We start from the raw sequence: 14,790 nt of genomic DNA on the forward strand, positions 1-14,790 counted from the left end.
ATGGCGGAATGATGTTTTAATGCAAACGTATGTTTATGTGTCCTGTAAGTTTAAAAATAGGGGGGGGGGGTATCTGTTAAAATAAAAACTAAATGCATAGCATTTCCAACCTATTACCCTTGTTATGTGACACACTCTTATTTTTATGTCTCTGGTTTTTACTTTTGTATCATTTTATTTTTGTTTGTTTTATAGCTTCAACTCGAAACTTGTGTATTTATTACTTTTATCACAATAAGTTTCCTCTTCAAATTTCTCACAAATCTTTGCAGTCAGTTTGTTTACATGCAGAACCAGGTTATAGTCAGTTTTCCTATAGATTTTGGTTTTTGATGCTTCTCTTTGAAGTTTCTAATCATATCAAAAACCGGTCAAGGAAAAAATTAACTACATAACTACAGTGTACGTATAGATATTCAATTGCTGCTTCCTCAGATTTTTTTGCGTAACTTGGTCCCGTGTGTATATGTTAACGTGCTGCATGATCCTCTACAAACCACTGGCACTCCAAAAAGGTTTTGTGAACACTTCACCAGTGTAATAGGTTGGAAATGCTATGCATTTAGTTTTTATTTTAACAGATACCCCCCCTATTTTTTGAAAGACAACTTAACTATTCTAACAGTTTCACATGACAATTATACTCCACGTCAGTAGGTGGTGCTGTTGGTACAGCGGTGGATCCTGAAGGGAGACCGTAAGCACAGGAAGTAAACTCAGACACTATGAATGAAACCTGTTTACTGTCTGGCCTTGTTTGTAGGATTAGAGACAAGTTCCCTGTTCCCAGTACTGCCTGTGCATATGTAAAAATCTTCTAGGCAGTACTGGGAGAAGTGCAGTGGTAGACTCACAGTTTTCAGGATCCTGACCACAGCATTTCCTCTGGCTGTCTGAAAGGTGTGTCCCTACAGTTCATAAGAACACCATGGCACTCCAGCAGCAGGTGGGTCACCATGCCTGCAGCTGTCAGCTCCCTGTGCTGCTCCACACTCATCTCTTCAATAATTGTAATGTTTTTTTTGGCCCATATATGTAAAACAATAGGAATATAATAAAACACAAACCTGTGTGGCTTCAGTCTGGTCCCTTTGGTCCCAGTGGTTCAGTCGCTCCTCCTCCTCACTGCTGCACAACTCTCCCTCGTCTCTCCCTCACAGATCATCTGCCTCTCCCTCATCTTCTCTCTTCACCTCAGTACAGCTCTCAGCTGTGTCAGTCTGTAAACTGAGAAAACATATGTCCCCTGCTAACGCTGTCCCCCTGTCATCAGACTCAATCAATCAATGTCATTTTATTTGTATAGCCCTTGCTCACAAATCACAACTTGTCTCATAGGGTTTAAAGGTCCAGTGTGTGTGTGTGTGTGTGAAAGGGATTTATTAGCAGAAATTGAACATAAAATTATTCTAATTGTCACTAGTGTGTTTCATCTAAATTGTACGAATGTTGTTTTCTTTACCCTAGAATGGGCCCTTTTATATTTAAATACTTCATGTTTACACATGGGGCAGGTCCTCTCTACGGAGGCCGACATGTTTTTTATAGTAGCCCAAACTGGACAATCTAAACACACAACTGAAGGCTAGGACAGGTTCTCTTTCATGTTTGGAAGGTGAAGGTGAGGTGAGGGGTATTCAGCTGCAACATGCAGCTTCACCACTACATGTCACTAAATTCCACACACTGAACCTTTAACACGGTGCGACATCCTCTGCCCTTAACCATAAACAAGTGTAAGGAAAAACTACCACAAAACCAAATTATCAGGGGGGAAACAATGTAAAAACCTCAGAGAAAGCCAGATGTGAGAGATCCCTCTCCCAGGACCAGGTGTAACTGAGAACATCAACAAAATAACAGTATTTACAACATTGATTAGAGGAAACAGTTTGTAACATCATGGAAAAGTGTATACATTTTGTAAGCATTTTTATGTAGAGAGGTGTATGTGAGTAGGCTTATTGTATATCAAACAGTCTTGTTGTAATTAGGGTTGCACGATATTAGGAAAACATGCAATATCATTGTTGAATATTGCAATGACTATATGACTTGTGATAAGTAAACAAATGCTCAAGTGTTAAAGTCTTTCTGCTTTGGTTTCACTGCTAACGTAGACCCCATACAGTAAGTGGTCTATGCATACAGCTAATTCAGCTACCTAACGTCAGTAATAGAGCACTACCACAGCTCTGTGACATATTTTCTACATCTACTGTTTACATAGGAAATACACAAGTTACATTTGTAAATATGTTGATCTATAGATTCCTCATCATTTGAGAGAAGTCATATTGGTCCTCCGGCGTTTTGACGCAGGAGAGACACCGTAGATCCTGTCTTGCTCAGGAAGGGAGTGAGGATTGAGGAGCAATCAGTTGGTTGCAATGTTACACAATTCACCTTTAACAGTCACTGACTCCGGTGTTTATCGCCAATATTCAGCCAGGAAACTTCTGACATTTGAACAAGCTATTCTTATTCAGGAAACTGGAGGTCATGAGTATTATCCACAATTCAGTTGTGTTTCAGTTCAGTGAATGTTCTGTGCTTTAAAACAAGCTGACTGGAAGTCTATAAACTCTGTGACGTAACAATGAAACACTCCTCATTTTCTGCCACGTCCCCAGTTCACTATACCCACCCTAGTTCCACAAATGTCTTCTCTTCAAATTAATATTTTTTTACTTTTTGACCCCTCACCTTTGTAGAATGTGTGTAAGTAACACATCCTAGACATTGGTTTAAGGCAGCCATTTGACTTTAAACTTGGTGGTGACTGTTTGAATGGTGAAGTGGCCCCTTAAATCTGTGCTTTCCTTGTGTTTTTGATTTGGTATATACTTTTACCTAAAAAGCTGTGAGATGTTCAACGATAGATGCCTCACTGACAGCTGGAACGTACGTCAGCGTCATGGAGTCATACAATGGACTGGGCAAGACTGTAAACAGTGGAGCTGTGGTTTGTCTGGATTAAAAAGCTCTACAATGTTAACTTCTCGAACCAAATTAGTTTTTTTATATTTAAGGGTGTATGATCTACATTGAGTAGAAAATGTTTTGTCTCCAGTTACTTAGAATCAATCCATTGCTGGTAGGTGCTCTAGAAGAGTATTTATAATACATTTATTTTGTGCAATTGTACTCCAAATGAATCAGTATTGATTCCGATTAGTTTGTTAATACATTTTACCATTCAAAACAAATGTATTAATTTTACTCTTAAAATTATGGCATGAACAATAGACTATAGATTAATACTTAAAGGGGACATAGCATGCAAATTCCACTTTGTTAGTGCTTCTACAGGTTAATGTGGGTATCTGGCATGTCTACCAACCCAAAAACTCTGGGGGAAAAACACTCGCGCGTTTTGTTATAGTTCCTCTAAGTCAGAAACGTCATGCTTGAGCGACTCGATTGCGCTTCCTGGGTTTTGTGTCGTAACAAGGAACTGGAAGTCTCCCTACATGGTCTTGGCCGTTCTCCAGCGCGCAGCCACCTGGCTGTTCACACGGGACGAGCATTTCTCCGCTGGTCAGCCCCATAGACTGTATATATAAGGTCAGCCCGCGATTCTGCTTTCTCCGCTTGTTGTTGTACCCGTTGAATGTCGGGGTTCGGGGGTAAATGATGGTCTTCATAGCCCCCCCCCCCCCACCCCTCTCTTTCTCTCTCTGTCTGTCTGCTTGTGTGCTTGTAGTGGATGGGCAGAGGGGGACATTTAATTATGTGATTGGGAAAATTAAAACTCCAGGACAACAAGGGGAATACAAAGTATGGGATGCATATTTGATAATTTATATCATATAAAATATGTAATTTATATCGTTTAAAATCATGGGGGGAGAGGGGGGAGGGGGGAGCTGGCTCATTAGCATTTAAAGGAACAGGCACTCAAAACAGGTCACTCTGTGGAGGGCTGTTTTATACAGGGTAAAAAAGGTGCTGTTTGAAATGATCCTTGTGGTATTTTGACCAAAGTATGTTACAGACATTTCATTAAGACCCCAAGGAACCATATCAACTTGTGGTAAAATGGGCATGCTATGTCCCCTTTAACACAGCAGACTGATACTGTGCAACTTCCTGCTACTGTCTCACTATTAGATTCTGATTTGGATTTAAAAAAATCTGCAATTAATGTCAATCAAGGATACAGTATGTATGCATTTTTTCCTCAACAAAAAATTGTGATTTCTCATTATAATCATGATAAAAAATCAGTCACAGAATAGATAAAATATATTGTGACATTTAACAGAACCTTTAAAACTGTGTTTATAATTTTAGAAAATCAAATGTGGTGAAGTTACAGTTGAAAAAGAGACGAGTGACTGATGTAACAAAAAGTCTATTAGGACTTAACGACAGCGTTGCTCAAATTCCGTGACGTTTAGACTGCGCGACACTGACATAAATTACGACGTCATCATTGGTCGACCAGAGTGTGGTGTCAGTGAAGAAGGAGAAATGGCTGCAAGGTTACTGCTTCGCTCGGCTTTCAGAGCCGCTACATCCCGCCAGGCTGCCCGGGTCCCTGCTCTGACTCGCAGCATGGCTGCCGGAGGTGAGAACAAAACCAGCCCCGAGACTTTACACCCTGAAACAGCCGAGAAACTAGACTTTAAAACAGCGGTTTGTCAGCAGGAATCACAGCCGGAAGACCTCCGTCCACTAGCTAGCTAGCATTAGCAGCGTTAGCACTGCCAGGCAGTCTTGAAAGGTCAAACGTGTTTTTTAAATAAAAAGCGTTGAGCAACAGATTCTGTGGCTTCAATAGTTTAAATAATAGTGTTCAGTATTCTTGATGATTGATGTATTGGTTTGAAAACTATACGATTTGTTTAAATAAAAGAAGAAACCCCGCTCAGTTACACTAGCTGAACCCTGCTAATGACTGGCAGGCGATAACACAGCTACAGACATGAGAAGAACAACTTCAGGTTTCTGTGAATCACATCTTAGACTGAAAGACAGCAGGTTGCGAAGAACCTACAAGGTCATTAGGTGTACTCTTCTAACACTGGACACGCATGGTGTGAAAGGACAACAAGTCTAAGTCTGATTTTTAAATAGAAAAGAAAAATACAAGATGCTATTTAGCATCTAAATAACTTTCAATGATTAATTTGTTACAGTAGTAACAGTTGTCTGATAACATCAGGACAAGTTTCTTTTTAGTTAATTGTTGAAGATAAAAGAAGTAAATCCAAACCCTGCAACAAACTAATGAAAATTTGCCTTTCTTCAAATGCTAAAGAGTCGTCGGGACCTTACCATACAGCCACTTGTGTCCAAACAGGAGCGTGAAAAACTTATTACAAGTTCCCTTTTATACAGAGAGGGAAGAATACATTCCATTGAAAATCATCCGATTCAGGAGGCTAATGTCCTGCAGTTAGATTACAGAAGGCTACAACAAAACAATTCAATATTATCTTTGAACCTGAAGTGATCACCAAGAACACTGACATAGCTGCTACACACTGTCTTTGTCAACAATTGAAGCTTAAGTGACTTTAAGAATTTTATTTAAAAGTGAGAAATATCTCAATTATTACTTTTAGGATATAGGACAAGATGATGAGTATCACTTTTACGTTTGAAGGTCTTCTACACAATTTAAGTTACCAACTTCCATTAGATGTGTTAGCGGCTCCCAGCGGATATTTGGGATCTAACTTCAGTTGTGCACCCCAGTACCAAGTGTTTTTGTCTCGTAATCAACGATACAGGCCCGAACCTGAGGTTTTCCTTATAGAGAACTGCGAGGCGGCACCGCCCTAATTTAATGCTGCCTCTGCCACTCGACAAAAATCTAGTAGTTGAAGCTGCTTATAGTGATCATGTTAAATATGTTTGCTTCAGTCTAATTTATTTATTTTACCTTCGCAAATGACAGTGGATCATCACCTGTTGTGTAATTTGTTTGGATCACAGCCTTTCATGTTTCTTAAAAGAATGTATTGGGCGAACAACATGACATTGTGTATGTAATTCATCTGTGTTGTTAGGGATTCCCACTGATGAGGAGCAGGCCACAGGGCTGGAGAAGATCATCATGGATGCCATGAAGGAGGGAAAGGTACAACAATGTATCTGAATAAGCATGTATCTGGTTTCTGTCCTCTGTTGCAATCAGTTAATCGATCAACCTTTTATTAATGTTGCATTTCAAAGTCGTCATAAGTCAGTGCAGTTGTAAACCATTCGACACTAAAGCAGAAAATGAAACTAATAATAGATTAAAAACAACAAAATAGATAAATGAAAGTAAAAAATTGATAAATGAGAGGAAATGTATTCCAAAACACAAACCATCTAACCATTCGTTTTATTATCGATTCCTATGCCAGGTATTTTAATCAATCATTTAGTTGATTAAAAAAAGACGATGCAGGAGATCTTTGCATTTGAAAGCCTTAAATATTTTGTTATATATATTGTTACTTGAAATTTTGTTGTTGATAATGAAATTATTTGCAGGTCATTTTCCTGTAGATTGATTAATAGTTACAGTAAACTATTAAATCTAAATCCAGGCTAAAGAGGTGATGATACTTACAAAAACACGTTTTCCATGCTTCAGTTCATAAACAATCCATGCATGCATATTGGGTGATAAAGATCAGTACATCCACCTGGAACTCGATAAACTGTAGATGTTTGCACCAGAATCTCTGATCCTCCAGATACTTCACACAAACGGTTCTAGATTGACATCATGGATCTTTTTGGAGAAAAGAAATGCATAGAGCTGGTCAATCATGACTCAGGAGTCTGTTATTGTGTTACAGTCGCTGAAATTAACTTCAGTTATCTCAGACATGAGGTTTGTTACATCTCATCAGGGTATTTTTCTTGTATACTGAACTTCGATTGTCACAGTTGCACCAGTGTAGGTCAGTGATGTCTGGACCAACATTTTATTAATTGCATTAACTCCTCCTGTCGATAAATGGGGTTACATTGTTTGGCCTAATTAAAATAACATGATGACTGGCACTGTTCCACATGTTCAGATTTATGTGATTCATGTTGCCTGCCCTCTGTAATCCTCCCTCTGTTTCAGGACCCCTACAACATGCTGAAGCCAAAGTGGTACAGTGGTACCAAGGAAGATCCAAACATTGTTCCCTCCATCACAAACAAGAGGATTGTGGGATGTATCTGTAAGTTTCCTTATTAAAACCTACATTTAGTTCTTGAAGACTTCAGTCATTAAAGTCCAATTAAAATGGCAAACCTCAGACAGAAAAAGTAGCTAAAGGATGAAATAGAAACTTTACTCTTTAGTAGAGAAATATTTGTATGATGATTATAGTGAACAAAATTATCATAGTTATCAGTAATATTGGAGTCTGTGCGATAATCGTAAAAAATTACTGCTTAACCAATTAGTCATTCCCAAGTTTTATATTGGCGTAATTTATATTATTAAAAATTATGGTATTTTCATATTTATCAAAGGTTGTCAACTTGTAAAGTGAACTGCGTGTGTGAAAAATGTTGGACTTTTTTCAACACATAAAAACGTGTCTCATAAACCCTCGGGCAAAACAAACACAAAGTAAACTTCACACAAGCACATAACAAACCCACATCAAATGCTGCGACTGTGTGGGACACTGTTGCTCACTGTGGTTGATGCTGAACAGTTTTTACAGTGGTACATCCCTCCTCTTTAATAAAACTTCAGTGTCATGGTTTTTGTTTTCCTGTGTTGTTGTGAACGCATTTGACCGGAGAAGCTCCTGCTGTGTTGTTCATATGTGAAAGGTAAACTCTGGAGAAAGACAGGACCACATTGTGTGGACATTCTGATTGCAGGAGGTCCAGAGAGGGTGATCTGGCCGAGCACTAGCTTCCTGGTGGCTCAGGGGAAGAGGAGGGAAAAAAAAAAAATCACAGAATGCATCATGTTTCTTACAACTCATGAACAAACCGGGTTATAATAGTGACATAACTCAAAGACTGAGAACCACTGTTGGCAGCGATAGACACACACATTTAACTAAACAAGACAAACTAGCAGGGCCTGTGTGGTTTCACACATTTTTTTTAATTTGTAAAAGTTGTCCTGCATGCGAAGAGATGATTTTTTTTTATCTGACATGTACAAAAAAAATCCACCATTGCTGAAAATTTCTTGCAGAAACTCGTTAGTATCGTGGAGCTCGCGATAGCTACAGTTACTGCTGCAGTAGCTGGCGAGTTGAGATGAGATTAGCGAGAACTCGTGATGGCTGTACTTAAGTTTTTAAATAAAAGAAGCTCTGTAAAATGGAACCTTTGACTATTCAACCCAATCAGGTGGAACGTCAGTGATGTAATGCATAGTTTCAAACAGACTGGTATGCGTCACTACATTTACGTGTCCTGCTGTTTTTGTTTTTTTTAGAAAAAAATAACTTGTGGCCCAGCCATGTGTTTCATGGTTCTGATCTTGGTCCACAGTAATGCATTTCTCATAATTGGATCAGGTGTGAAATGATCTTTGCTTCAGAGCCTGTGTCTCACCTTGTCTCGTGTCTGTAGGTGAAGAAGACAACACATCTGTGGTGTGGTTCTGGATTCATGATGGGGAGGCCCAGCGCTGCCCGTCCTGTGGTTCCTACTACCAACTGGTGCACTCTGAGATCGCCCACTAATTTATAACAAACCTGTCTTCATTGTAGACTTGTATGACACAGCTGTGTCTGCACAGCATTAGCTTCTCTTGGAAATATTCCATCAGAATAAGGTAAAGAAGAATCAGGCAGCGATTATCATTTTCGATATCCAGGAAATTTATTTAGGCTCATTTTTGGCTCTGTATTTCCTGGTCCTACATCAGTAGCCCTTGTCTGATTGGTCTTTGACTTGTTCTGTCTAAGTACTTGATACACCTGCTAACCTCATCAGTCTTTGCTTTGCGTGTTACATTTACCAGAGGGATCAGATGTGGTTTGGGACTCAACTGTTTCTTTTAAGTCATTTCCATTCAGCTGCAGTTTACATTGACACTTGTACTGTACAATGTTACACTTAATGGTCCACTTACTCCTTTTATTGAACCAATAAAATCTTCAATGTATCATTCCTGACTAAATATTCCTTTGTTGTACACTCACTGGACTTTTCTATTCTTAATGAAATAATGACCGGTCAAAGCTGAATCACACATTCTTGCATGCATCCCAGTCACACGCACACTGACAGTATCAGGGCAAATTGACATCTCTTGGAGGAAATGTTAGTATGCAAGTGTGAACAAGACAAATTGTGCTTTTGGTGCTTTCCCCCCAAAACAATTGTAATTTTGGTTTGAAATCTCCTGGGCGACGAGACTGTTTTGCGAGGTCTGTGACTTCCTTTAGAGATGATTCTGAAATTAACACATTCATGAAGCCTCAGTACAAGGACTCAACCTCCTTGTTGTGGACCCCGTTCACCGATGGGATATGAGAGGGCAAACCTTGCCCCTGGTTGAGGTTACTGCCAAGATTAAATTTGGCCCCAAAATGGGCTTAGGAATGTCCTTTGGCACGAGGGGCTAATATGGCACAGATCAGATTGTTTTCTTTAATCTGCACTGTTTTAAAATGAAAACTCTTGAACCAGAATATTGTATTAAATTCAAAACAATATTTCACAAACAGATCTAAATATTTAATACTTACACTTATAGTAAACTTTCACCACAACATCATTTTACAATTGATAGCCTATCCTTTTGTGGCATCACGATGTTTGACTATAGAAATAATTGTTTTGACCTTAAGTTTTAAAAAGTACTTTCAACACCAGACAATTTTGCCTTCCAAATGAATACAATTTAAAGTGAATGGAGGAGGAGAATTTAGGAGATGGCCTTATGCTTTTGTCAGTTGACCTTTGAGAGACGAGGCAAATCATTTTTCAGGGTCTGGTTTCTTTGAAACCATGAACACGCACAAACATAGTTAAACTAACTGCTCCAAACAAGGCCCTCAAATGTAAGCATATCTGACCTCTAGGCAGCTGAAATATTTTTATTTCAGTGGAAGATATAAATAAATTAAATTTTGAGGACTGACTGAAATGACTTTAGTAGCAGTTTTTACAAATAAAATCTTGACATAATGTGAAACCAGTAAAGACAAATCCACCAAAAACTGGTTTGTATGTTTTGGTTTTAATAAAAGATTCCATCACAGCTCAGTTTAAACTTGTTGTCTGGCTGGTATTATTGCGCCTTCCAGTGGCAGTGTCCAGGGGCTGCAGTGGAGCTGTGGTCTGACTGGTATTATTGCGCCCTCCAGTGGCAGTGTCCAGGGGCTGCAGTGGAGCTATGGTCTGACTGGTATTATTGCGCCCTCCAGTGGCAGAAACCAGGTGCTGCGGTGAAGCTGTGGGATTTTCCTCTTGTTTCCCTCTGGCAGGAACATGACTCTGGTTTCCTCTGCTGGTGCTGTTGAAGGAAACCGTCACATTCTGGATCACGGAGTTGGGAATCTCCTCCTCAGCATTTGACCCACTGCCTGCTTTGTCTACTTCACCACTTTCCTTCCCAGTCTGTGTTTCTGTTGCATCTGGTCAAGAGGTGGGAAAACAGAATTAAGCATGGTTCTCTATGTGCACATATATTTCTCCCATGTCACTTTGTCAGCTGTTTGAAGTGCACGACCTTCAGGTTGGAGGACGACCGCTCTACCCCTCAGCCTACCCCCCCGTACTGTAAAGCACTTTGAGTGGTCATCAAACAAGAAAACTTCTATATAAATACAAAACCATTTATAGCTTCTCTAGCGCTCTAGCTCAAAGGATGACCACAAGTGAATGTACAGGGATTGAATTTCTGTGCAGACATTCATGAAACCCAGATGATTCATTATAATAACTTTGGTAATCCTCTGACTTTACCTCTAGCGCCATCATTAGGTCAAATATATGTTATCAAGTGCTGTGGTTTATGACAAAATACCTGCATTACATCAAGATAACCCCCTAAAAATATTATGTGCATGGGTCCCCAAATAAACACGTGTAAAATACAAAAGCTGCTTAGAGTTTACATTTGGGACTTAACTATTGAAATAGTCCTCCACTCATTCACTAACTTTGAGACTCATGAAATATCATCTTCTGAGGCCAAACCCTGGCACCTACATCACAACAGCTCTGAACTGTGAACAGTAAAGTGTTTGGTTCAGAGAATGGGCTGTATTTTACTTTTCAGAATGGTTGTCCCAACTGCTGCCTACAAGTGACATCCCCTCAAGAGGTTTATCAGACTCCATGTGTCTCCCTCTGGAGACGCTAAAGGTTTTACATAAGTGGAAATACACATTGAAGTGGAAAACTATTTCAAACTCACCTCTAAGCTGTGGCCCAGTTCCACACTATGCATTATTTTAAACATCTTACAGTTATATACAGACTTCTGATTGCACAGAGACAAGAGTTTAAATAGAACAGCTCAGTGTACACCTAAAAAACATGTCTAGTGGCATTGCAAGATTTCCTGATGATATAAACACTTGTAATTATTTTCAATACTTGGAAAAACTGTATTTTTAAGGCCTAGCATAGCAAATTACATCATGTACAAAGTATGTATAGTGGAAGTGTGACACCACCTAAATGTCTGACTCTAGTTATAAAATGTTCAGAGATGTAAGAAACAAAGTGCACATACCGCATTTGTAGAGGTGACGAACTCTCTCGATGTCTAGCTTTGTCAGTTTAACCCTCTGTCCCATATTCTTCATATGTTTTACTGGAACGATGGTATCCAGACCGTTTGCTGAAAAAAAACCTCTGACACAATAAAATCAGTTACTAAATCACTGTTGGAGGACAAAGAAAGAAAGAAACTTATTTATATGCTTTTTATTTGACACTTTACCCTCCGTAGTGCAGGATGGAAGTGATGTCATAAGGAAGATTAAAAGTGTTTCCTTGTTGCTTATTGAAGTTTCTCTGCATCCCTGAAACACAACCATATGGTTTTCACCCAGTAGAGACACAGCATCATCACTACAAAATTCCACAGGAGAGAACACGAACATCACCTTTCATGATATTATGAGGCAAAATGGTGATGTACTGTTCCCGGTCTGTCCTCGTGTGTTCATGGTGGAAACCCAACGCGTGAAGGATCTCATGGACGATGTTACCAATGATACACTGAGGAGCGACAAACACAGGCTGCCCACCGCCAATCAAGCCCACATATGAAGCACATCTGGAATACAACAGAATACAACCAAAAGCTGAACATCGATCCAAACTGAACTCATCAGCAGTATAGCAGACCTCACCGAGCTTTGATGTGGAAATCCAGCCCTATTAGCGTGCAGGTTGACCTCTACCCAATCTACAACCCATAAAACCTCAATTTTCGAACCTGACCGTGAGAACAATACACACCCTTTGCCAATCTTGAACACGAGGTGGTTAGTCTCAGTGGTTCTTTTGTTAAAGGTCAGACATGTGTGCTCAGTAACCATGGTGATAGCAGAGAGGATGTCCTCTGTCCGGCTGGCTGCAAAATGGTAGTGAAAAAAAAAAAGATTTGTGAGCTACAATCAATCAGTAATCTGATTTTATTTAAAAATCCACAGACTGCTAACCTAACTCTGGGCTGATAAGGTATGGTATCTTCAGTGTTGGCCATTTACGTTCCACAGCATTCCTGTCGGTCTGTAGGTAAAATAATTGTCCTCAAGTATAAGTAAGTTAGTTAATACAAAGAAATGCCTGCAGAGTGTCCATAGTTTGTCCTCTTTGTCTCTTGTCGTTAATTCAAGTCCTGAAGGAGGAAGGAGTGGCCATCAGAAGAACTGTGACTTCTGCTGAAAGCTACAAACTGATTGAGTGGCTCAATGTCCAAATAAAACAGAGTGACAGACAAAGAGGGAGGAGGCAAGAGAGGGAGAGATACAGCTGCAAAAAAAAAAAAAGTACATTTCCTATTCACTGTAAGCATCTGTAGATTTGACCCAGAGTTATACAAGAGAGAGACTAATGATCCACTTACAATTCCTTTGAAATCTATTACACATATGCCGTAGAACTTTAAAAAATCCATGGGGATGCTGCAGGTTGATGTTGGGAAGCATTTAAAAAAAGGTGAAAGTTTTTTTTCTGTCATCTTTTAGTGTTCTCACTTATTGAATTGCAAAACGTTTCGAGTTCTTCTCAGGCAAAATGTATGTTCATTATTCACCACTTTATTTGTGATTTTAAAAAGGTTCAGTGTGTAGAATTTAGTGGCATCTAGTGGTAAAGTTGCATGTTGCTGCTGAACACCCATCACCTCACCCTCCCCTTCCAAAGAATACCTGTGGTAGCCTTCAGTTGTCATAAAAACTCAAAAGGTGTTTAGTTTGTCCCGTCTACTGTAAAAAACATGGTTGCCTCTGTAGAGAGGACCCGCTCCAGATGTAAACATGAAGTATTTAAATATAAAAAGGGCCCATTCTAGGGTAAAGAAAACAATTCATACATTTTATGCTACTTTTTACACTAGTGAAAGTAGAAGCAGCTCATCAGCTCCTGACCACCGCAGATCTGATCGATGGAGCCTAATCCCCATTCCAGAGTACCTGAGAGATTTACTCACCAACAACAGCATGTCGCCCTCCAACATTGCATATTTCTCGGACAGCAGCTCTGCAAGAATGAAGGAAAAGGAAAAGGAAAAAATACAATAAATGCAAATTTTACTCCTTTCTTAGAGGCTTTTCTAATCAGCTACCGATATTATGTTCACTGAACTTTCGTATTTATGATGGCTGTTGACCTTGGTCTATTCAAGAACATCTTTTAAAGCCGTTAGTGTGGGCCATGTTATTTGAAGTGGGAAGTGAGTCACATTTTTTTAAACCACTGTATAATCTATGATTTAACAGAGTTAGTTTTTCAATAAATGGGTAAAGAAAATCCAGGAATAATGAAACACTATTGGAATGGATTATTCTTGATATATCTTTTTTAAAGTTTGATTAACTTTGCCTTTAGAAGCCTGGAAAAGACACGAGTCAGTTCCATCTAATATTTTTTGCCAGCGATCTTTGATTTGTCCCGATTGTGAAAGTTGCTCCAGTTGTTTAATTGTATAAATTCATGCTGTCTGAATTTATGGGCATAGCTGTGTGTGTGTGAGACCCACAAGTTAAAACAATTTAATAAAGCTCTCATGAAGTCATGTTGGCAGGTCAGCATTCCAGTCTGGGCTCACCTTGTAATGTCTCTGGGTAAGACTCCATATAATCCAATGCTGTGATGAACCAGTCCTCTTGAAGTACTGTTATAGTTTTACATAAAAGAAACAGGAAAAACTCAAAAAATACCAACTCAGTGTGATGCAGGGTTAATGACAATAAATTGTACCTTTGCTAGCTTCACGAACAGGACTGGAGTTGACTGAAATTCAGCAGATGAGACAAAAATCACACATTTGGTTTTCTTCGCAATAAAAGTAAAAATGCAGCTGCCCACACTGCGGTTTCTTACCATCTTTAAGGTTTTCTGCAAATAAAAGTGCAGCGATAAGAAGACGCAACATGACTGAGCAGCTCTGCTCCATTGTTATCACAGTAATTCAAAGCACCTGTGAGCTGCAGCCTAATTTATTCCTGTGAGCCTCAGCCATGTTGTTAGTGCAGTCTGCAAGTACTTATACACAATTGCTCTGTAATGAAGTACAATTCTGAGGTACTTGTGCTTTACCTCGGAATCCAAATATAACCTTTATACTTCTGTTGGATCCACAATAAGGTTTTTGTTTTTACTTTATGCTGTACTCTGGTGACGATA

At 39.3% G+C, this 14,790-nt stretch overlaps 2 protein-coding genes across 3 annotated transcripts; one reads left to right on the top strand and one right to left on the bottom strand.

Moving 5' to 3' along the window:
- Positions 1-4,413: 4,413 nt before the first annotated feature.
- Positions 4,414-9,085, top strand: zgc:86599 (uncharacterized protein LOC415253 homolog). The gene is made up of 4 exons (XM_034602885.1): positions 4,414-4,573; positions 6,021-6,091; positions 7,079-7,178; positions 8,545-9,085. Exons 1-4 carry the CDS (start codon positions 4,477-4,479, stop codon positions 8,655-8,657), a joined length of 381 nt encoding a protein of 126 aa, XP_034458776.1. The 5' UTR covers positions 4,414-4,476; the 3' UTR covers positions 8,658-9,085.
- Positions 9,086-10,141: 1,056 nt separating this feature from the next.
- On the bottom strand, positions 10,142-14,614 carry LOC117771927 (low choriolytic enzyme-like). Of its 2 annotated transcripts, none has more exons than XM_034602841.1 (11): positions 14,488-14,614; positions 14,365-14,397; positions 14,213-14,278; positions 13,595-13,644; positions 12,603-12,672; positions 12,400-12,514; positions 12,042-12,214; positions 11,876-11,957; positions 11,666-11,787; positions 10,419-10,559; positions 10,142-10,388 (listed from the first exon to the last, which is right to left on the bottom strand). In XM_034602841.1, the coding sequence occupies exons 1-11, from the start codon at positions 14,558-14,560 to the stop codon at positions 10,186-10,188; spliced, it is 1,128 nt and encodes a 375-aa protein (XP_034458732.1). In that variant the 5' UTR covers positions 14,561-14,614; the 3' UTR covers positions 10,142-10,185. The 2 variants fall into 2 exon arrangements, with proteins under 2 accessions (XP_034458732.1, XP_034458733.1); XM_034602842.1 differs by having other exon boundaries at positions 10,145-10,263.
- Between the last annotated feature and the right edge of the window lie 176 nt (positions 14,615-14,790).

The sequence above is a fragment of the Hippoglossus hippoglossus genome, chromosome 12 (genome assembly GCF_009819705.1).
Source record: "Hippoglossus hippoglossus isolate fHipHip1 chromosome 12, fHipHip1.pri, whole genome shotgun sequence".
NCBI classification, from domain to species: Eukaryota; Metazoa; Chordata; class Actinopteri; order Pleuronectiformes; family Pleuronectidae; genus Hippoglossus; species Hippoglossus hippoglossus.

Coding starts and splice junctions, on each gene's coding strand:
- zgc:86599 (XM_034602885.1), top strand. CDS start 4,477: ATGGCTGCAAGGTTACTGCTTCGCTCGGCTTTCAGAGCCGCTACATCC. Junction 4,574..6,020: donor TCGCAGCATGGCTGCCGGAG/GTGAGAACAAAA, acceptor CTGTGTTGTTAG/GGATTCCCACTGATGAGGAG. Junction 7,179..8,544: donor GAGGATTGTGGGATGTATCT/GTAAGTTTCCTT, acceptor TCGTGTCTGTAG/GTGAAGAAGACAACACATCT.
- LOC117771927 (XM_034602841.1), bottom strand. CDS start 14,560: ATGGAGCAGAGCTGCTCAGTCATGTTGCGTCTTCTTATCGCTGCACTT. Junction 13,645..14,212: donor TTACCCAGAGACATTACAAG/GTGAGCCCAGAC, acceptor TCATTCTTGCAG/AGCTGCTGTCCGAGAAATAT. Junction 11,958..12,041: donor GCCTCATAATATCATGAAAG/GTGATGTTCGTG, acceptor GTTGTGTTTCAG/GGATGCAGAGAAACTTCAAT.